The following is a 23,561-nucleotide window of genomic DNA, read 5'->3' on the forward strand; positions in this document are numbered from 1 at the left end:
GTTGTGTGTTCTTTGTAGTGCACAATGTGTAGCATGTCAGAAGTCCATTTAGTAGCCCTGGTTATGTCAGAATTCTAAGCTGTAAAATTGCGAAGCAGTAGAGACCCTCTGACAGAGATCATTCCCAGTAGCTTGGACCAGTGGTTGCTGGGCTGTGTAGGGAAGGAAAACTTCCTCTTCTGTCTTCTTTCATTCAGTGCCTAGAGCCTTGTAAATTAAACTAACAAGGCAGATTAACAAGAGGGGGAAAGTAGATTATATTACGTATACATGGGAGTTCATAAAGAAATGTCGCTTGAGGCAGTGAGAATTTGGGTCTGTATACCATCTCAACAAAGGGCAATACAGTGTGGAGAAGAGGTTAGACAAAGGGGTTTGGGGCTTCTGGGGTAGCGTAAGTTGTGAGAAGATAACTAGGAAATGTGTGATTTTAAAAAGGCTGTTTAGTCAGGTTTATTATGCAGAGAAGAGTCCTCTCAGGTGATAAGAGTTGTCTTTGGAGTGGTGGCTCTCCTGGTGTGGGCGAGGGAGACACCTTTACAAAGGACATTTATGTCCAACTTTTAGACAGGAAGGGGAGGATAGAGAGCTAATTGCTTTCAGCTCAGAAGGGGCCTGTTGGGGGAGGCATGTGCTGTGATTCTCTGTAGTTGTTTTCTGCTCTGATCTTCTCGGTCAGCAGTTTACTACATGGTCACACTGTCATCTGGAGCGTTGTTTGCTTTATCTTTACATGTTTTACTTTCTGCATTTCTGACCCATATAAGCCAGCATTTTGGTGTATTAGATTCTGAGTTTCTTCAGTGAACGCGTAATAGCAAAAATATTTTGTCATTTAAAAAATCCTTGTAAAGTCAGAGCATTGTTGAAGAGCGCCTGGCATTGGCCCACTTCCCAGGCCTCTGGTGCTCAGACTCAGCACTGAAGAACTTTCAGGGGAAGGCCAAGCTCGCCAAAGTCTTTTCCCCAAAGTTTGCTTATTCTGCACCCTGTAGACAGCATTACTTTAACTTGAGATGAACAAAGAATAATTCACAGAGAAGAGGGGTGGGGACATAGCAAAATGGTACACTTCCCTACCTGTGTGCTTATTTACATAGTTGTGGGTTTTTTTGTGGGTTTTTTTTGGCTGCGTTGGGTCTTCATTGATGCACACAGGATTTCTCTAGTTGCGGTAAGAGGGGGCTACTCTTCATTGCGGTGCATGGCCTTCTCATTGCAGTGGCTTCTCTTTGTTGTGGAGTATGGGCTCTAGGCACATGTGCTTCAGTAGTTGTGGCACACGGGCTCTAGAGCACAGGCTCAGTAGTTTCGGCGCACGGGCTAGGTTGCTCCGCGGCATGTGGGATCTTCCCCAGCCAGAGCTCGAACCCACGTCACCTGCATTGGCAGGCAGATTCTTAACCACTGCGCCACCAGGGAAGTCCCCATAGTTGTGTTTTTATAACATTTTCTGTAAGCTGATGCTGCCCTAATTATAGATTTTCAAGAGAATGTTTCGTTGTACCCCAAATTATACAGTGCTTTAAAAAGGCATCTTCTTTAACTGGTTTACCAAATACCTTATAAACTCGTAATTACATAAAGCAATTCAGGATGCAGAATAGAAACAGCCTGTAATGTTAACAGATGTTAGCTGGTACTATTTGGGTACAAGGCTTTCAAAGATCTATAGTATTTTTCTTGTGTAGAATAGAAAGAAATGACTCATTATAGTCCTAACATGTCACGGAGGCTCCTGATCAAACAGAACGCACATGTTCTATTTTGTGAGTTCTGTACAGTATACTGTCAATGGACTTGCCTTTGTGGATGGGAAAGTGCCACTTATCCCAGCAAATTACCTTTGTGGCATATGTTAGACAGCTTGTGGGCACCTGGGCGAAGCAGAGGCTGGGCGCCTGTATCAGGGCACACGTGCACACAGCGTCCCACGGCGCCCAGCTCCAGGGAAGTTGTCCCATTAACAGACTCCTTCAGGAACCCGCTGATGACTTGCTTTCCAAGCTCCCCTTCCCTGCAGACCGGGAGTGGGGCTGGCTCCCCGTACAGTAGCTTTTCTTCTTTTCTATCATTTTTGGGTTTGTATTAAGACACAAGTGTTTCAAATTACAAGGAAAGTAACCTCAGTGGAGCCCAACTGAGGAAATCAATCCTATTAAGTGCTGGATTTAATGTTTAATTAATTTCAATTTAATTTTCAGCACTATTGTTAAAAAAGGAAAGTTGCTTATCTTAGGATATTAGAATTGGAAGGACCCTTGTGATTAAAACACACAATAAGAAAAATTAGGTTAGATTTTTGCATTGTTGACCAACATCCCCTCTCCAGAGGATGTTGTGTTTTAGGAACTAGCTGGAGATGTACACAAACTTACTAACTCATTTCATCGAAGTTTTGATATTAGCCTTAAGTTTTTTTCTGGAAACCTTTCCCTTTTTAGCCAGCATTTTGAAAGGTGAGTTGCTGAAATGGACTTCATGCATTTTTGTTGTTTTATTTTGTTAGAATGTACTTCCCATCTCTATTTTTGTGATTCTTCCCTCAAACACTGCCCTTAATGAGATTGTTGCTTACTGCCGTCGAGGCTCCTTGTGGCGCATTGAAGTTCAAGAACCAACTTAGCAGTTAAAAAAATGAAACCTTGAGGCTAGATTGATTCATAAATGTAGCTGGACGTGTTGAAAGTGACACATTATGTCACTGCAGCATATTGACAGTGTCAATTGCATGTCCTTAAACAGCTAACCTAACTGAATGATTTACTTTGTGTTTAACTGCCTTTTTCGATTAAAGGGAGCAAATGCTGAGGAACTGGGACGCAATATCAGAAGCCATATATTTTCTCCTGTTAACACCAGCGTCGCTGACCCACAAGTGAGGGGCGTGTTGGAGTTTTGCTGTAGGCTGGGCTACTCTAGTTTAAGTGGTCTAAACAAGTGATTAATGATCAGGAGTGGACCCTTACCCTGCTTCCAGAGCTTTCCTTCAGTGCGTTTCCATTTCTGTCACCTTGCTGCACGCTTGGGAGGCCTTATGTCAGAGTAGCTCACACTCTTTGCTGGCATTTGTTTCCATTTCAAGGGCCCTTGATGTTCCTTCAGAGTTGCTTTTTTTTTTTTTTTTTTTTTTTTAAGTATTATTTAGCATTATGACCCAGACCTTAAACTGTGGACTTTGCAGTTGTAATACAGGTGTTCTGTTGCTCCCAACCAAGGAGCTGCCGGACTTTTCCCCCCAAGTTGCAGAGGTGATAACTTGAACGAGACGTTCTAGTTTCTTGGGACCTTGTTTTGTTGTCTTGCACGTTAATGTGGTGTTTGTATTTCACAAGGCTAAACCGTATATAGTATTTCTTAAATGTGCATTTGCAATAGATGGATATATTAACTGTTACTATCAAGTTGAGAATTTGAACTATTAACTTTACTATAATAAAGTTTTGTTATAACGGTGCTAATTACTAAGCAGCTGAATTTGTGGAAAAGTGCACAGCAGTAATTTGCACCTTATTGTTGCTTTGCTATTAAAAAAAAATTGTGAACACTTGAGCTTCCAAAGAGCACGTTATCTATGGATCTTTAACAGCTGGACTTCTTGAGTATAGCATTTGGTGTCTGTATTTGTGCTTCTGAGATGCTCATTTTACACTGATAAGAGCTGTTGCGTGCTGAATGGGACATTTTAACAAGGAAGGGACAGCATTTTAAATCACTATGTGCTTTTGTTTATTATTTTTTTCTAGTTTTAGGAAAAAAAAAACAAGAATAAAGATCTCCTTTCTCGTTCCTCCCTATCTATGTGAAATCACGAACTGCAGTAGTCGGATCTGAGTGTTTTGGTGATGGCATTGCCATTGTTTCAATGGCAGATAAAAATGGTTCTCTTCTGTTGGCTTCACATCCTCAGTAAATGCTTCTACATCATTAAAATCTTATTGAAATGGGAGGGAAGGGGGCAGGGTACAACCTTTAAAAGAGTGAGACATAGACATAGGGCAAGATAAAAACTGGTTAGAACCAACTAGGTCCAAGATGGCAGAAGATTGGACTTCCAGTAAATCCTTAAACCTCATTATATGCTCATCGTAATACATTAGCATGCTAAACCACACGCCCACCAGCACCATGGCAGTTTCAAGGCCCACCATCAAAGATCAAAAAGTGGGTGGTGGCCCACCTCCTGGAAATCTCCGCCCCTTCCCTGAATAATCCTCCCACTCATTAGCCTATGAGATTACCCAGCCCATAAAAACTAACCACCCCATATTTCGGGGCCTTTCTCCTTCTGAGATGGCCCACACTCTGTGGAGTGTGTTTCTCCCAAGGCCATTCTTGCCTTTTGAGACAGACTGCATTCTGTCTGTGGAATGTGTATCTCTCTAAATAAATCCATCTCTCTTTTTTTTTCTTTAACATCTTTATTGGAGTATAGTTGCTTTATAATGTAATAAATCCACTTCTTACCTATCACTCTGTCTCTCACTGAATTCTTTCTGCGATGAGACTTAAAGAACCTGAGCTTCATTAAGTCCTGAGACGAGATGTGTGATCTCAATTAAAAGACCGTGGTTTCAAGTCCCATCTGAGTTGTGCCGTTTAATTTTCACACCCCTAAACCAGCACAGGTTTGTTTTGTATTTTGCTTTGGTCTATAAGAACAACCTCAAGTCTTGGGAAAAACTTGTTTTTGCCCTGTGGATGTGTCAGAAACGTCTGCTTCAGGTAGTTTCCAAGTGTTACTTAGTAACCTATGATCCAAAAACCCTGTTAAGGTGCTCCAACTATTTGAAAACTACACGTTCCATATTTTTATAGGCGTATATTCAGATTAATTCCACCTGCCTCTTATTTGGATTTCTGGCAGCTAGGAACTTTTTAAAGGAATTTGTGTTTTTAAAAAGAAATGCGAAAAATTAAATTTTCTTTCCTGATTCAAGAGTTCTTCTGTACTTTTAAGAGATCCTGTTCATGGGCAGAAAGGAGAGGTTTCAAAGGAACCTCATCTCCATATGGTTTTACTCGATAATCCTTTATCCAGCATCTTCGACCCTCATTCCTTTGCTTTCTTGCCTGTGGCTACATTTCTATCTCTGCATCAATTAGCACAGTGATTTATACAACAAGCAAGCAGTTTAGAGGTAATGGTACACAATTAACATCTCATTCCACCATAAAGGGTATGCTAAATACCCCAGTCATTGCTTTCTCTGCCTGGAATTGAAATAAGTGTTTGTCCTAATTCATATGCTATCTGATGTGAAGTGGGCCTGCTTTGTACTGCACTACACCATTAATCTAATTATAGATAGCTGCAAATGAAGTGCTGTCTGAGCCGGGAGATTGAAGAAAATAGCCTTTTGTCATTTAGCATGACTCTGTGAAGCAGGATCACACTTTACAGGGCAGTACTGCAAAATGGAGATCTCAATAATATTGCTGCCTGTTGCATCTTTTCTAATTACAACAGCATTGTAAACACAACTGGGTGCTGATATAAATAGAGCTGTAGATATGCTGTCATGTGGGTTGTCGGAGAAAGTCCTCCGAGTGCTGCTGGATTAAATGATGCGTCCTTGATTGACAGCTACCTTGAGACCGTACCGATGGAGCTGTCACAGCGTTATGCTAACAGGCCGGCCCGGTGACTGTGGCGGTGCCAGGCGCTCTAACTGCTGTCTCTTCATTCCCCCTTCTTCGCCTGGGTGCACCTCCAGCAGGACAGCGCCAGCTTCAATTCTGTGTGCTTTCAGTATTGTTTCATGAACATTTTTGTTGGTTTGGTTTTGTAGGGCCTGATGCTGAATGAAGTAGAGGGGGAATGTATTTTGCCTGGCTTGGAACCCTCGCTTTGTTCTTCTGCCAGTGTTAATTATGTATCCCACGAAGACTGTAGGAAAGGAAAACAAGGTTGAATTACAGTTCTAATCCCACCTAAATGCTTTATATCTTGTGGGGTTGGGTTTTTTTTTTTCCTATTTTTCTGAAACACCGATGTTTTCAAAGATGCATGCTCATTTTTGCATCTAGTCATTTCTGTCACTTTAAAAACATTGACAGTTTACCTCTGGCTCAGAGTTAGGAAAGTAGACTTTTAGAGGAGCATTTGAGTGTTAGCTCACTGCCATGCGGTGGAAATGAAGACACAGCTTAAGGGTTGGAGACCCTTGGGGCAGAAGGTGTAAAACTTTGAATGAGAAGAGATCCTTGTATTTGAAGAAAGGTTTTTGCCACCTTACTTAGTGAAGGTCGATGTACAGTCTAAGGCCAGTGCTTCAGGATGTTAAGGTAATTGATGAAAAGTAACTGACAGTGAAGCTTCATCATTTAACCTTGAGTCCGTGTCGGCTGAGCGGACCCACAGGCGATGTGAAAAAGCATGAGCAGTAAATCAGCTGTGTGCTCCTCATCGTGGGGAGGATGACGTAGGGAAGAAAACTGGAGCTGAGCCTACTTTGCGAGGAAAGACAGGAGAGGCTCTGAAATCACGACTGAAAAAATGCATAAACAAACTGGACGCACTCCTCTGGGAGGGGCCCCCAGACCCCTGAGTCTCACAAGCACGTGAGCACGTGGGATGTGTTACACCGCTGGTAGATCTGGAGGCCTTGGGGAGAAGTAGGGATTTAAGCCCCATGAGGAGATGCATGTGCTAAACTAACACGGACACCAGCAGGACGGTGTGTCGTGTGACCATCTGAGGGCAGCGTGTCCACCATGAGGGCTCTTTGCTGCCCCGGGGCGCCGAGTGGGGTGTGTGCAGGGCACGGCTGGGCATGCCCACTGGCAGGATGTTTTCGTTAACCAAGTCTGGTTAAAAAGCCATCTCTCCCCCCAAAACCAGGACTGGCCCTCTCCTCCGCCAGCAGCCGCCCAGCTCTGCCCCCCACCTTTTCCCTGTGGTCAGGTTCCCTGTTAAGAGCTGTATGTTCATTTTTGTAACAGTTCCATTGTGTTCCTTTTAATTGTCCATCTCTTATAGTTTTCTTCCTGATCCTTTTTACGTCTGGTATGATTTTTCTCTCTTTCTTTTGAACTTTTTGGGAGAAATTTTCTTGTTAGACATGGTTTTACATTGCAGACACCACAAAATTAATTTGCTTAGAAGCCGGGCCTGGGGTTATTTGACCATAGCTAGGTTATTAGGTAAGGCCTCTCTCCCGCCTGTTGGTGCCCTGTGGGTCGGGGAGCTGGAGCCCGGGAGCACCTGCTTACATTGCGAGGTGTGTTTTCAAGAATTTAATCATTTGACTGTGGTTTGGAGAGCACCTCCCTACACCCCTGGGGCGAGGTTCCATCCTCATGAGCCCGGGAGCAGCTCAGCTTCCGGCCCCACCAGCAAGCAGGCTCGAACCCTGATTGCTGACATCTCTCCAGACCTTGCAGAGGGAGTACCTCTGGCTTCTGCCAGGATTGTGCTTCTCTGTCCCGTCAACGAGCCTTTAACATCTTGGCCTCCCACCCCCAAAACATCGAGTTGGTGGTCTCTCTGCTTGAAAACAATAACAACAACAACTGAAAATCAAAACTCTCCAGGAAAGTTCTAAGGAGCCCATGAGGAATATTCAAATACTTAACATAAAATCAAAGCCTGCACAGGTCATGGGGCATTTTCCTGAAATCTCTCACCCCGTTGGCTACTCTGCCCGTGCCCCCTAAGAATTCAGAGGAACCAATAAATAGCAGTTTTGATCATAAGCTCTGAAAGCCCTAGTGTACATTCTTAAATGACTTCTTTTCTGAGGCATCGAAAAGCTTTTACGGTTCTCACCAGGCAGTTCATTCTGATGGGCCCATATGCTGCTCTCCGCTCAGCTCCCATCCTGGCCTGCGCCCCGTGCCCCGCTGCATCGCCAGCCAAGGGGTTGTTTCCAGAAGCCGTGTTTGTGTGGGCACGCTGAAGGTCAGGGCAACATCAAAGGTAGTCTTAAAAAGAGAACCTTCTCTCTGCCGCCGCTTTTTATATTCAGAAAGGTCATGTCTCAGCCAACTATGTGCAACAGGGCCTCTCCTGAGGCACTTACGCCGTTGTTATTTTTTACTTGTGATTACAATAAGTCGCTTATCCCCCAAACAGATTTAAGAACAATAAACAAATACAAAAGGAAAAGGAACATCTCATCAATAACAAAGGCTGCATCTGAAGGCATTGAGTTTTGTGGCTCTTTTACATCTCTTTCCAAGCAAAGCAGGAGTCCTACAGAGAAAGGAATCCAAAGATATGAAAATTATAAAAATAGTAAAAGGATCCAGTTTGAGTCAGGATCTTGTCATTTCTGGGGAGACATGGAGCTTGGGACAGTCTTAGCATTTTATTTCTATTAAGGCTCGTTTGTGATATAGCTAAAATTAGTTTTTAAGGGTATATATCCACGGTGGTGAAATGTGATAAGTCATATTGTCCTCAGTGTAGAAAGATACTTTCCCTGAGTTCACATTTTGAAGTCAAATTGTGCGAAAAACAAGAAGAAAAAAGATCTGTACGCTCCGGGGAAAACCAGCCAACTGGGCCCAATGCTGAGCAGTCACGAGGAGGAGCTGCACAGGGTGGTGCCAGCCAGGAAAGTAACTTTTTTTTGTTGACCTCGATGCTTCTAGTGATGTTGGATTTTCTTCTCCAAGGCAGACAGAGCACAGATACTGAAACTGTGCAATTTGGTACGATTATATTCTCCCCTCTCCCTGTAGCCCCCCTCCCATAGATTTAATGAAGGACTCTGAGGTACAATTCGTCGTTGATAAATAGCCCCTCTGCCTAGAATGTTTATTAGACTGACAGCAGAATGCACTCTCCTTGTTTTTTTCCCTCACCACTTATGACTCAGATGAATCTTAATAGGAGCAAAAAGCTTTTATTTGCACTGTAATTTCACTTAAGGATCATATCCTTCCGAAACTGGCAGACACTTACTTGTACGTCTTGATTGCAAAACACACTCAGGAGTAAAGAAACATGCAAAAGATGTTATTATTCAACCTGTCACAGTGTCGCAAACCTGCTTGGAACTGAGGCCATCGAAGCTCTTCTGTGGACCCTCCCGCCACGCCTTTTGAAACCAGGCCCCGTAGAGAGCACACTTAAGAGATTTCATCGCCCCTGGACAGAGTTAAGGGTGATTCCATTTTGCTTGTGCCTCCCTGCCATCACGATGCCCACAGGAGGCTTTGAGTTACAGCAGCTTTTTCCGAACAAAATGGAGCTGCCAGGATACTGCATCTGTCTTCCCCCCAGGGAAATGCACTTTGGTAGAAATTTGAAAATCTTCAGGTGGTGGTTCCAACTTCACCAAGTAACACTTCCTCCAGCCATGTTATTTTATTTCTGTTTGAACAGAGCAAACTGTGGCTCATGTGTTTATTCACAGAGATCTAGGATTTTTCCCGCCAGGCAGAAATTCCCTTTATTAGAAATGTTCTGTTTGACTGAACTGCCTTTAACGTACCCCTCATTATTTGAGAGCCACCTACAAAATGTGCCATTAAAGTACTGGGCTGTGCAGATCTTTTTTTTTTTTCTTTAATTTATTTGTATTTTTTAAATTAATTTATTTTTGCCTGCGTTGGGTCTTTGCTGTGTGCGGGCTTTCTCTAGTCGCGGCGAGCGGGGGCTTCCCATTGCGGTGGCTTCTCTTTGTTGCGGAGCAGGGGCTCTAGTCGTGCGGGCTTCAGTAGTTGTGGTGCGTGGGCTCAGTAGTTGTGGCTCGCGGGCTCTAGAGCGCAGGCTCAGTAGTTGTGGCGCATGGGCCTAGTTGCTCCGCGGCATGTGGGATCTTCCCAGACCAGGGCTCGAACCCGTGTCCCCTGCGTTGGTAGGCGGATTCTTAACCACTGTGCCACCAGGGAAGCCCTGCAGATCGTGTTTCTGTCAGTGGTTTTAAAATCTAGAATTATTGCCTCTTAGTGCAGAGGATATTCACATTATATTTCATCTCTATCAACTATAACCATCTTGTTACATTGGAAAGAGCACGTAGTGTTGTGCCTAAAAAGAAAAGCTAACTTTTTCGATCGTGAACATAACATTTTATGCCCCTGGAAAAAATGTGTGCTTTTAAATATTATTTTGCCCAAAATGAACACCAAAAACCCTTTGTCTTAACTTACTGATACGTAAGTCCAGCCACTGTCTTGGGGGGAGCAGGCAGTTTGACACGGCTGTCTGCTGCCACCTACCGGTGTCTTATGGCAGCACCCCTTTCTCCCGTGGGCTGGCCCAGCTGTGGAATTTGTGTCGATTGGGATAAGTTTGTAAGTGGTGAAGGGAATACAAAGAAATTCTCACTGTTTTCTTTATAAAGTTTTGAGGTGTTTTTTTTTAAAAGATACAGGGTGATTACTATTTATCATTAATTAATTACCAGAGTAGTTCTACTTCCAAGAAATTTCTTAAACAACCGGCTCACAACATATGGCAGGAACAAACTAATATATTTTGCTTTTGTGTACAATTATGAAAAACCACTTGACTTGAGAGATGGTGTAATTTAAAAGCTAAAAACTGATTTTGAATGAATGCTACATTTGAGGAAAAGTTCATCATTTAATCTCACTTTCTTTTCCCTTTAAGTACAAGGTGCATATCCTAACCAAACTTGCCGCAGAATTGAACAAATTTATGCTGGAAAAAGCGGCTGAGGACACAAGCAGTATTCTGCGCTCCCCAATGCCTGGCATGGTGGTGGCCGTCTCTGTCAAGCCTGGGGACCTGGTAAGGACCGTACTTCTGTGTGTGTCTGTGTGTGTGTCTCGGGGCTGTTGCAGGCTGAAGCAGGATCTCGGTCTTGAGTCATACGACCCCACAAAACAGCAGAGGAGCTTTTGTGCATTCTTTGTCCAACAGTTTCACATCTGAATTAGGTTAGTAACAATATCTCTGAGTGCCTCTCCTCCCAAATGACCGGGGACTGGAACAGAAATAAGGCCAGATTCATTGTTTTTTTGGCAAATTTAGTGTTTCAGGAAGCGTTTCATTTAAAATTTCTGTTTACTCTTTAGCTCTCTGTGGTTTAAGCATCCTTAGAGAAGTCATGCCAAGAAATGATCCCCCGATGGGGGAATTTTTTGCACATATTCTGGAATAAATAGGAAGGGTACTAAGGAAAGTTAATTCCGTAATCTGTATAGTACCAGAGCACTTCCAAAATAAAATTTAGGATCACAGTTTGAATTTTTTCATCTTGACCTTGTGACATCAACGCACAAATCAAAGCTATGTTAATATTTCCTCACATGTTCAGTCTCAAGGTAGCATGCTATGGACAAAAGGATACATTCACTGTAGCAGCACATAGATAGAAATCTATTGATCAGCAGCAAAAGTAAATAGAAGACAAAGATGCAACCAGAAGGTTTCTAGGGAGCGCTTAAGTCCCCACATTTTTGTTTATGTGCCGGAAGATAACATCCAAACATGACGGTCTTTAATGGATGATACGGTGATTCCATTTTGTATTTCAATTATGTCACAGGAGTTTATATATTTTCCTATAAAGATTACATTAAAACTGCCTCTGTATTTCTTTATTAACGTAAGTAAAATAACGTTGAGGAAAACTCATGTAGTTGGTTGGCATTAGCTTCTAGAAAAGTACTTACAGTAGATGAACATTAAAAAAAAAATGATCAGTTTCAGCTGTTTAAATGATTAGCCCTGAAACTGATATGTAAAGTTGGAAAACTGACTCAACAGTTGCTTTACCTGATGATATAGAAATGGAACAACTACCAGCTTTTCTAGAAGAGCATAAAAGAGGTTCAGGAGCTGTGAATTGTTAGGCTTACTTTGAAAGCATTGACATTGCTGGAAGAAAACACTCATTAACACGCTAGTGTTAAGGATTTGGGAGAGGCGATGCTTAATGAAGATTCTGTGTTGAGTGTCGGGGAGGGGTTTGTCTTGTATCTGTTGGTTCTGAAGGATTAGGGCCCTGAGAAGACAGCCCCTTGGCCTTGACGTTAAGAGTGTCTACACTCACCACATTACCAGAGCAGTCAGGACAGTCTCCTGGTGACTAGAAGTGTAGGTTGGTAAACAGCGGGAGGGGTTCTTGTTGTTGTTTCCATTTTCCTCCTTAAGCTTATTCTGGAAGCCACAGAGGCTGTGTGCAGCCATCCTGAGCTTGTCAGGCCTAACTGTGTGGCTTTAATTATAAAATCACATTTGTGCTTGGAAAAAGAAAAATACACATTTCACTGAAATCCTCACTTTTCTAACACCTGAGTCAGACAGAACCTGAGAGGAGGGAGGAGGAGGGGGTGGCAGCCCCTGCTGGGAGCCTGCTGGGGGGGCAGTTCAGGCTGTCAGCTCCCCTCCCCAGAGAGCAGGGGGCCTGCAGCCTCCTTGTTGCCAGCAGCTGCTCCAGATACCAGAAGGGCTTAGCTTTCGTACTTTCCATTTCCTGCTTAAGAAGTTAACGTGGGAAAGGCAGGGCTTTTGGTGGAATGGAGCAGTGTGGTGTTAGTCTCGGTTCGTGGGGGGAGCTCAGATACTGGAAACCACCACTGATAATTAAACGTGGGTATTCAAGACTGGTTTGGTTTGAGAAGGAACTGGGGCCTCTATTTTATGTATTTCTCTAAAGTCAGAGCACACCGTGGGGGGTTGGGGGGTGGGTTGCTGAACCGCCTCCTGGTCTCCGGGTCCCCTTACTTGTAAATAAATGCTCTGCACACGCATGTGCCTGGGCTGGTCACGGAAGGCCTGCTTTCATTCCTCTCTCTAGCTTCCAGTGCCACTTTTGGTCCTGGCAGAACTTCCTTCCATATTCTGTACCATTGTGTTTTGATAAGACAGTATTTTCCCTTGAGTTATTATTTGTGAAAAGTGTCCCAAACTGCTAATAGCTAAACCAAAAGCAGGGGGTGGGATGTTTGATCGTCGGCTCTTATAACAACTTCTAGAGTTAAATCTGCCTTGTGTAATTAAAACAGTCGAAAATTTCCTTGGACCTAAGGCACGGCACATACTTGAGGCCTTTATAAGAAAATAACACTTGTAGCTTTTAAGTTTTGCGGTTGAAGATTATTTTAACACTGTAGGGCGTGTTGTCTTGTCCTTAGCAATAACACTAGCTGAGCCAGGTTCCACTCTTATCAGTAGGAAGATAACGGAATCAGTCATCTCTGTGTATTTTCAAGGAAAACAAGGACCAAAAACACAGCTAAGGGCTTACAAGTATTCTATTTTTCTTTGTAATGTTATTTTTTATAGCTTAAATCCCAGTTGTCTGTAATTTTTATATTTAGCATAAGTAAAGCTTGACAAATCTTACAATGGTGAGCCTGGCAATAACCTGCTCCACAAAAGTGTCATAGACAATAAAGGACAGATCTGCTCTGCGAAGTAAACGGCGTTAACAGAGCTTAAGCAGCTCAGGACGAAATCATCCGAGGTGGCCATTTGGAAGCGGTCAGTGTGCTCAGAGAGCTTTGTGGGGAGAGGTCCCCCTCCCTCTCAGCTCAGAAGCTGGGTTTTACTCTAAGTGCTTGTTTCAAGTTCACCCAGCAAACGTCGCTAGTACTTTTTCAGTGTCCGTTGCCTGCTATTTAACATTAAATATGGTAGGAAAATCATTTCTGAAATGATTGTATAATAACCTTTTTGAGTATGTCAGGAGGGGATGCCAGTTCATAAGCAGTAAAATGCATACAAGCACGCAAACCAGAAAGAAATGACGTTGGAGTGGATTGAGAACATCTAGAATCACACATGTAATTGAGGAAACAGTTGCCAAGAATGGCTTTTGTATGCCTTTCCTACGTGCCTTTTTTGTCTGCCTTCTGAAAATATGTTTACAATAACTGATTTTCATTTCAGTTTGAAAAATACCTATTTTTCTGTACATTTAATAATATAAACCAGGGGCGCTTCTATAATCAAAGTTAGCATTTAAAAAATAACTTGTATTAAGTTTTTAAACTTCTATCTTTATGATTCCTTGAACAAAAATATTAAAAATATATATTCTTTCAGAATAATGCTGAATACATTTTTTCCCCAGCATTAGACTTAACAGCTGCCGAGTTTGTGGCACAATTTTCGTTTTGACTTTGATATCAGAAACAAAACAAAAAATAAAAATGAGGCAACCCGTGGGGATATTTTAATATTGCTTTTAATTAAGATGGTTTCTAGTTACGTTTAGATTCTGCAGTCATCTCAGCTTTGCATCAGAAATATTCATCTTATTTAATAACATCACAGATTAAGTGAGACATGAACCAGAAGCAGGCTGAATACCCGCTTACATTTCCTTCTTTCTTAATTATTATATTGTGAGTTATTAGTTTGTAGGACCAGGTAAAATAACAGATGGATATTAAGTACCTGTTGCTGCTTTTCCTTACCTCTTAGTCTGTTTGATTTTAGTAAGACAGAATTTGGAGTATTTGTGCGGGGCTAAGATGAGGAAGATCCGCTTGATGACGGAATTGACCTTTAGCAGCAGAAGGGTAATTAATTAGCTGTTTGAGATTGCTGTTCTCATGAACAATGTCTTAGGCAAAAATGGTATATACTATAAAAGTGCACCAAGGAGAACAGAAACTGTGTAATGATTTCTGGGAGAACCACCCAGATTGCGCCCTGATTGATATTCCTCCGTGCATGTGCTCCTTTGGGGAGAGGCCTCCAGGCAGGGGGACACCACCGCTTTGGAGACACAGGTGCCCTGTTTCAGAGAACGATATTCACACCTGCCCTTTGTCCCTAAACCATCTGTAACTGAGCTTACAGCTGATGTAGGGGAAATTGAGAATAAACTTGGCATGAGACCTTCCTTTTCATTTCTGGAAGAAGCAGGATTTGAAGCCTCCCTTGGCCTTACGTCTTCCCCATGGGAAGGGCCGGGTGGGGGCTTCCTGACGTGCTTGTCTGGCAGTGACCCGTGGGCTTCACGCGGCCCAGTATCGGTAGCTGCATCTTTCCCTGGCAGAGGTCCTGGCTCGGCTGTTTGATAGATTTTCCAGTTTCTGGATGCCTTGATTTACACTCGTGAAGTAATTGCAGTGATTAAATTTCCATATTTTATAGCAGTGGTTATTCAAATGGTTTACTTGACAAGTTGCCAGTTTTTCACCTATATACCTCAGATTGTATTCGAAAGCAGGTATATAGCTTCATGCATTCATTATGTAACATTTTTAAACTTTAAGTTATGAAAATTACAAACATACAGAAAGTTGTAGAGAATAATACAAGTACTCATATGCTCTCTGCTCACGTTTACCATATTTGCTTCAGATTTTATTTCACAACAAAACATTGCTTATACGGTGAACTTGCCCCGTGGCCTCTCCCCAGGAGAAATCCTGTCCTGCTCTCTTCAGAGGTAATGGCTATCCTGAATTTGGCCTTTTTATCTTTTCCAGATGACATTTATTTTTGAATGTTATGATTAATTTTTGTTGGTGGTAACAGTTTGGGAATTTTTACAGTTTAACTTAATGATAATTATCAATATAAGATAAAATATTTTTGTAGATCAATCAGTAAATATTGTAGACAAGTCTTCTACAAGTTTGGCATTTGATTTTGTTTTTCAAGGGAGGATCTACTTGGAATTAGAGGGTATGTTATCTTTGTTTTAAACACTGTTGAAGATGATAGTCCCCAACCTTAACAAGATTCAAAATATCTCCTCTCACCTTTTTGCTAAAAAAAAAAAAAAAAAATTAACAAATTTAAAAGAAATCATTATTTCACTGAGTCCTTTAAAGCAGCCTACTTCACAGAGGTGGAGGATCCAGACTGATTTGTTAAAAGTACTATAAATGACATCAACTTGAACTGGTTCTCTTTGTACCTTAGAGGTTCTGGCTCCAGTTTTGAGCTAACTTAGAGGGTGGTAGGGAGTAGTAATTTTCTTCATTTTAAGGAATTTTCGGGAAAACTGGGCTCGTTGTATACTGGCCGCCTCTCTGTGTTCTGTCCCCAGCGTCTGGGCTCCTGCTCTGACGCCCAGGCACATCCAGGGAGGAAGCCCCAGCAGCACCCTCCCAAGTGAGTCGCTGGTGATCAGACCCGTTCAGGGAGGCCTTACACTGCAGATAAGGGGCTTGGCAGCGTTTCTGTCACCTGCCCTCTCTTTTCTTTGTAATTCAATGATGGTTCCTTCCAACACTGCTTACATACTGCCCTGTTCCCCGGGGTCTCTTCTCCCACCCTCTTTACGCGAAGATCTTGGGACGGGAAAGTATGTTTCTTCTTCAGGAAATATCAGGGGATATTAACCAGCCTATCTTACCGGCTCAGAAAGAGGAAGTTATTATACTCAGATCCTCACAGTGCCTGTTTTTTGTTTTTTTTTTTGCTGTACGCGGGCCTCTCACTGTTGTGGCCTCTCCCGTTGCGGAGCACAGGCTCCGGACGCGCAGGCTCAGCGGCCATGGCTCACGGGCCCAGCCGCTCCGCGGCACGTGGGATCTTCCCGGACCGGGGCACGAACCCGTGTCCCCTGCATCGGCAGGCGGACTCTCAACCACTGTGCCACCAGGGAAGCCCCTCGCAGTGCCTTTTAGCCAAATCTGAGATGCCTTTTCCTTGTGGCTGTTAACTGCGTCTTTCTTCAGATCTAAGGGCCTTAAAATGCATTGCATTCAGGCACCTGTATTCTAAGTAGCACAGCCTTAAAAAACGTAATTGAAGGATTTTCACTTTTGTGGAGTCGGCAGCAGGGTTGATATTGATCCCTGCTTTCGGGTGGCGGGTGCAGCAGAAGGGGAGACTGCGGCGGGCCGCTGCGCCCTCCAAGCCTTCTGTCTAATCTGGCAGAAAACACAGAATATAGGACAACAAAAGGAGGCTCCTTTTTCCATAAAAATTCTTCCTCCCACCCACCCCTCTTCCCCAAAAAAGGGGACTTAATTTTTCAGCTGCACACAGTGATTTGGTGCTCACTCTTGCATTGAAACAGTTGCTGTCTGAACAGGCAGGAAACAGTTCTCTTTTAATTGCTGAAATCATTCGGAAGTGCTTCATGCCCGGCTTCTATACAGCAGATGCTGTGCATTAATTGGCCTGTGTAGAAGTGACCCAGGGTTCCTTGCAGTGGGCCCAATTTTAGGCAGAGGGTTTAAATAGCTTATTTATTATTTTGTATAATCTGGCGTACATTATGTGCTCCTGCACGTGTCGTATTTCATGGTCTGCAGTTTCTAATGTCATGTGGGTTTCAAAACCTGTGTTTCTCTGGTAATGTACTAGCAGCAGGTAAGCTCAAAATACCATCCATCAGGAGCTAATTTTTTATCCAGATACTCCAATGACTGATGAACCTGTCTTTTGTATGAATGTTTAGCACAGTAGAAAGCCATATGCCACTGGCACAGTTTCCTATGCATCCTTTACAGTTGCTAGAGAGTAGGCTTACGGGGGAAAAACCCTCCACGCCGTTTATGGCCTCTTTCCTATATCTAAAGGAGAATACCTTTAAAACAGCCCTGGTTGTGGACGACAAAAGAGGGTTAGGGACTGTCTTGGAGGAAATCTGACTCCCATAATCATTTTCTTTATCAGAAATATGACTGCACACTCTTAATAGGGAACCTTGTTTTGTTCCTCCCCGTCTGTTCAAAACAGACCTTAGCCCATTAGAAGGGCCTCCCTTGTGTGGGAAGACCACAGCTGTTACTGTAAATCTCATCCTGTCACTGTATCACCCCCATTTTGTGGCTCTGAAGGATGAAATTGAGAAATGGAATACTGTGCAGTCATCCTTTACATCTCCAATTTTAGGCCTTTGCCATCATTTTCATGCTTTTATTCCAAATCAAATAACATTAGTGAGCTACACTACCTTCTGATGAATATCTGGTCCTGAGCACAGCTTTCAAGTCTGTACTTTGGGGACTTCCTTTTATGTTTGGTGGAGATCTTTCTCCCCCCTTCTCTTCTCTTTCTCTTCGTGCACCTTCTTGGGGCTTTCTTCATGCATTTGCAGTTTGAACTATACAAGTTGCCAAATGTGTCCCAGCCTTAGCATGTTGTCCCAGAGGGACATGTGCTGGAGAAGGTTCTGTGTCTTTTAATCTCTGGGGAAGGAGTAAAGCAAACTTGGTAGAGGATATTGGGGGCTTTAATCAGAAATAAGAAGCGGTTTAAATCATTAGCACAACAAAGCAGACTATAAGCTTGAAGATAAAAGTCTCTGGGGAAAGAGTCCTCTGAAAATAAATGGAACTTGATAGATTTCCATATCATTTATAACTTCCCTTAATTACACTTGGAAGACTTGCCAGTAAAACTGGAAAATTGGCAGCCTGTATCCATCAGAGCCATTTTGCCGACCGTGGCAAGCAGCTGGCTTTACTGGATTTTATTTCCCATCACTCACAATTAATCATCAGCTGGAGATGTCTGAAACTCTGCAGCACAGAGCTGTGCCGGGTGACATTCAGGCCTCCCAAGCATGCTAAAATCTGCTGAGTAAATGGGCTGAGGTTTCTCCCCAGCTTACTCATTTTGGGGCAAGGCAGGCTCCCGCTTAATGAGTGCGCTCTGATAATCAGATGCGAATGTGAACCTTGACCCCATGTCAAAGGAGAGGACGCAATAAGCCGGATGAAAGATACAGCATTCAGACCTCCAAACTTTACACCAATTAGACAGGGAGCGGAGAAGTACATCAGGCTGAGTAGGTTTATCAAAGAGACTTGCGAGGCTTGTGACCATTCTGTAAGCCCGATGTTGGAGACATCCTGTCACAATCATTAAGTCGTTAGGCAGTGATTCACCAGAGTGTTGGGGAAGTGTGCGCCCACAAACCCTGCAGTGTCTGCATCCCGCGTGCGTGCTGTCCGAGGGAGACTTGGCCGTGGAGGCACCCTCTCTGCTCACCCAGTTAATGTCCCCACTTTCTGAGCACACGGGGGAATCCAGGCGGTGTTTCCAGTGCCTTCCGGAGCTCGGGGAGGGCAGGGGAGGGTGCAGGCACCTCTGGACAAGGAGGCTTCCAGATTGTTGAGGTGAGAGGCCTGTGTCATTTTGTCTGGGTTATTGTTGGAACTGCGGCCCAGCAGGTTGGTGGAGCAGCCCCCAGTTACAGCCCCGTCTGTGTTCTTTGACGTACAGTTTGTACTGTATTTGCTTCCCTGACTTGGGTTTTTGAGGGATGAAATAGCTTGAATTTAGGTCAAGTTCACGTGTGTATATGTGTTTGCGTGCGTGCACGTATAACATGTTTCTGCTGACGGAAATGTGTCTCACTATTTGGTGGAACATCAAGGATCAACTTCCAAGAGTTCTTTCTCTTTTAGGAACGAATGAGCAAAAACAAACCACAAAGCAGATTGCTGTGAGTGAACGGAGAAAGAGAAAAATGAATTACTTAAATTTCCACCAAATAATATGAGACCAGCAGAAACAGGGAAAGAAACTAGGGAGAGGAAACAGGAAAGAAAAGGACGACAGAGCCGTGAGGATGGCTCCAGATTCAGGGCAGCCGGCGCTGCCCGTCTGGCAGCAGATTGGCACTTCCAATCCGCAGGCACCTTCTCTGAAGCCCTTTTAATCACATTGCCAGAGTGACACCATCTGAGAGAAGGGGGTGTTTTACCTGGGAGACTTGCCCACGTCTCCAGGATTGTCTCCGGCTAAATCAGAGGTTTTGTTTTTCTGATGGATGATTGGGGACCGACCACTCGCAGTTGCCTGCAAGTCACCTCTTTGCAGATCACCCTCGCCACAAGCACGCAGAGCTGCCAGGAAAGGCGGTCAGTGGACAGCGACAGTGGAGCCCCAGAAACTTCACGTCCATCTCCCACTGCTCCCAGGCTCTCGGGCCCTGCTCTCACTCACCTCCAGCCTGGCCAGCTCGAGCCTGGAGTGGGGCTGTGGCCCGGGGCCCGGCCATCCTTCTGCGAGTTTCTTATGGACATCATTGTCAGTTTGGTCTCCGCCCCCTTAGTGACCACTGGAAATCTCCCAGCTTCATTTGTTTCTTTTTCATAGTCGCGTTAACTGCGAATTCACTTAATCCCACAGAGCATTCTGGCCAGCGGCGCTGAGCAGTGGGCCGAGCAGCTGCAGGAGAGCAAGCTCACGCCCGCCCGAGAGAAGGCCGTGGGGCTGGGGCTGGTCCTGGTCAGACGGGCCCTGGGCGCTCAGACACCAGCACAGGAAGCCCGGCTGGGGGAGGGGGCGAGGCGAATGCACGCAGCCGCCCACTGCAGGCACTGGTCCATCGGGGAGGAAGGAGTTCCCAGAGCCGATCAGTGATTGTTGGATGGAATTTCCGTGGCTGAATATCAGATCCATTTCCCAGAAAGCCACGGGCCCTGATGCCATGATGCCCCGTCTCTGAGTGGGGATGCTGCTGCGTGAGGCCAGCTCTGGACCCTCAGCCTCTGCCTGAGAGCCGTGTCCCGGGCCCGCCAGCATTTTGTGTGTGGAGTTACTCAGCAGGCGCTAATTCTGGGGACGTGCCCTCCTCCCATCTTGTCTGGTCCCTGCCTGCCTGCCTTTGAAAAAGGGAGAAAAAGGCTCGGAAATGACGCCTTGAGGGCTGGCTGTTCTGACACCCCAACTGGGACCCGCGTTGCCCTGGAGCCTCCCTCACTGCTCTCCCTCTGCGTGTTGAAGAGCAACCCTAGCAAGTTAGTTCTCCGCTCTCTGGAATGCAGGTGCCAGGTGACGGTGAGTCACAAAGGGCCGCGAGCACGGCGTGTGTGCCCAGCTCTCCAGCGCAGTGTCGCCTCCGTGCCAGCACCAAAGCTTTGGCATCCCCTCTCTTCCTATATTTCTGTGCCAGGAAAAAGCAGCCCACCACCTGATCAGCAGAGGAGAGGAATGCATAGGGCTCAGGCGGTCCCGATGCCAGCGAGACAGCTTGTGCCCCACGGGGGGCAGGGAGGGGGGCTTGGAGATCATCTGGGGATTTCAGGAAAGAACATTCTCCAGGCACTTCTGCAACGCTGGATGAGCACAAGGGTCCAGGAGCCCCACGCCAGGATGCCTCCCAGCACCCCACACAGCCGGTGCCCCAGGAAATTCAGCTCGCCCATTTCAAAGACTTCAAGGCCCTTTTCACAAAGATGGGAGAAAAATGCAAGCCCAGTTCCTTGGTGCTTACCCATCAAGGGCAGAGAAAGGAGAATAGATACAAGGGCCTTTAGTCACAGCTGACTCCTGGGTGGGAGTCCCAGGTTTAACCCCAGGGGATTTATACCCAGCTGTGCCTGGATTTCCCTCACCCAAGAAGGCAAACAGCTGAGCACGAAGCTTGAGCCAGTGCCCCTGGGAGCTACCGGCCTCCTTGCAAGGAATGGGTGGAGCTCCAGAAATCACTCCCTGAAGGCGCTTTCTGGGAGCCACCCGGTTGTCAGTCCTTGGCATGCCATGCAAAGGCTGGGAGAGCGGTCCCCATGGCCCGGGTGCTTGGATGTTGTTCCCGGCCCCCCAGGGCTACGAACAGAAACTCCATTTTTTGCTAACAGCTTTACTGAGATAAAACTTCACAATACAATACAATCACCCCTTTAACGCGTGCACGTCAGTGGTTTTTGTCTGTTCACAGAATTGTGCAACCGTTGCCACAGTCAATCCTAGAGCACTTCATCACCCCCGCAGAACCTCTGCACCCACCCGCAAGCACTCCCCCTTCCCCTCCGCCCCTGGAAGCCACAGATCTTTCTGTCCGTAGAGACGTGCTAATCCTGGACATTTCACGTAAGTGGAAGGCATTCCATTTCTGCCACAGCTCTGTGGCAGAGGCAGATTCAGAGATTCCCAGGAGAGGCCCCACAAGCAGCACCCAAAGCCTCCAATATCAGGGATGTTTTTCTAACAAGGACTTGATGATAGAAGGAATGGCCTTTCTCTGCGGTCCCCGAAGATGTACTTGGAATACGAAGTATTAGAGGCTATTGCTGCTGTTTGGATTATATTTCAGAGCATTTGACAAAAAGATTCTCTTAATGGCCTCACTCTTGAACATTCTTGCAAAATTCAAATGCTCTTAAAACTTCTGTCCACTTTTTGTTCATTTTCCAGGTAGCAGAAGGTCAGGAAATTTGTGTGATTGAAGCCATGAAGATGCAGAACAGTATGACAGCTGGGAAAACTGGCAAGGTATGTCCCCGAGGTCCCCCCAGCCCAGGCCGCTGTGACAGGAAGCAGAACCTCCACCTTGGAATCTTGGACGGTTGGGGCCTGAGGGGGACGGCGGACGGGGTCTCTCCCAGCCTCTCCCTCTTGCGGACGAGGGCGCTGCAATCGGGGCTCCCTGTGTTCTGCATTCACGTGACCTGCAGGCCTTCTAGGAGAGTCTGTGTGACATCCAGGGAGTCAAAGAACAACTGTTCTTCACCTTAATGTCTTTCGAATTAAGGGGTCTTTAATTTTTAATGTTTACATCTGTCTTAGAGGCAGTTAGTTATCTGAGACTTAGGTGACCCAGCAGGAAATGGTTTTAGAGATTGCAAAAATTAATGCAACTCGGGGCTTCCCTGGTGGCGCAGTGGTTGAGAAGTCGCCTGCCGATGCAGGGGACACGGGTTCGTGCCCCGGTCCGGGAAGATCCCACATGCCGCGGAGCGGCTGGGCCCGTGAGCCATGGCCGCTGAGCCTGCGCGTCCGGAGCCTGTGCTCCGCAACGGGAGAGGCCACAACAGGGAGAGGGCCGTGTACCGCAAAAAAAAAAAAAGTTAATGCAACTTTTCAAGATAATTTCTCCACAAAGAGAACAATTCACTTTTAGATCAAGATGAGCTGAAAGGGGGACTTCCCTCGTGGTCCAGTGGGTAAGACTCTGTGTTCCCAGTGCGGGAGGCCCGGGTTCGATCCCCGGTTGGGGAACTAGATCCTGCTTGCATGCCGCAACTAAGAGTCCGCATGCTGCAACTAAAGATCCCGCATACCACAACGAAGAACTGGCACAGCCAAAAATAAGTAAATGGGTAATAAATTTTTTTTTTTTTTTTTTTTTTTGCGGTACGCGGGCCTCTCACTGCTGTGGCCTCTCCCGTTGCGGAGCACAGGCTCCGGACGCGCAGGCTCAGCGGCCATAGCTCACGGGACCAGCCGCTCCGCGGCATGTGGGATCTTCCCGGACCGGGGCACGAACCCGTGTCCCCTGCATCAGCAGGCGGACTCTCAACCACTGCGCCACCAGGGAATCCCTGGGTAATAAATTTAAAAAAAAAAAAAAAAGCTGAAAGACCCACATCCACGCGTGGGACCTAACGATTTAGGGAGGAAAAAAAGATGTATTAGTACTGACATCTGTTAAGAGTAAAACTTCTTAAATGAATTTTCTCATTGAAGAAAATAGAAAAGTCTTTTTAAGCAATAACTTCATTATTCTTCCTGCGACTAGAAAGGCACCACTTGTAGCAGAACGATCCTTTTCTGAAGGATGGTTTGGTTTGAAAGTACCACACAGTGGAGCGAGGAGAGACAGGGCAGGTCAGGTGGGGTGGGGACAGCAGTGTAGGTTGGCTGTGTCCTGCACTGTGGCCATGCCTGGAAGGCGCGATTGAGCCTTGGGGACAGTGGGTGTCCTGGCAGAAGGTACTGTCAGCTGCCAGTGAAGTCTGCATCAGAGAGACACAGCCTCCAGTTGCCT

At 45.3% G+C, this 23,561-nt stretch overlaps 1 protein-coding gene across 6 annotated transcripts in view; it reads left to right on the forward strand.

Annotated features, from left to right (window-relative positions):
- The window catches only part of PCCA (propionyl-CoA carboxylase subunit alpha), a 389,666-nt gene that overhangs the window by 333,854 nt on the left and 32,251 nt on the right, over nt 1-23,561 (forward strand). For all 6 annotated transcript variants that reach the window (XM_073795382.1, XM_019920938.3, XM_073795385.1 and 3 more), the window contains 2 exons: nt 10,568-10,708; nt 21,989-22,066. In XM_073795382.1, the coding sequence (XP_073651483.1) occupies nt 10,568-10,708; nt 21,989-22,066 (219 nt within the window). The remainder of the gene's footprint in view (nt 1-10,567; nt 10,709-21,988; nt 22,067-23,561) is intronic.

Source organism: Tursiops truncatus, chromosome 18 (assembly GCF_011762595.2).
Source record: "Tursiops truncatus isolate mTurTru1 chromosome 18, mTurTru1.mat.Y, whole genome shotgun sequence".
In the NCBI taxonomy this organism is placed as follows: domain Eukaryota; kingdom Metazoa; phylum Chordata; class Mammalia; order Artiodactyla; family Delphinidae; genus Tursiops; species Tursiops truncatus.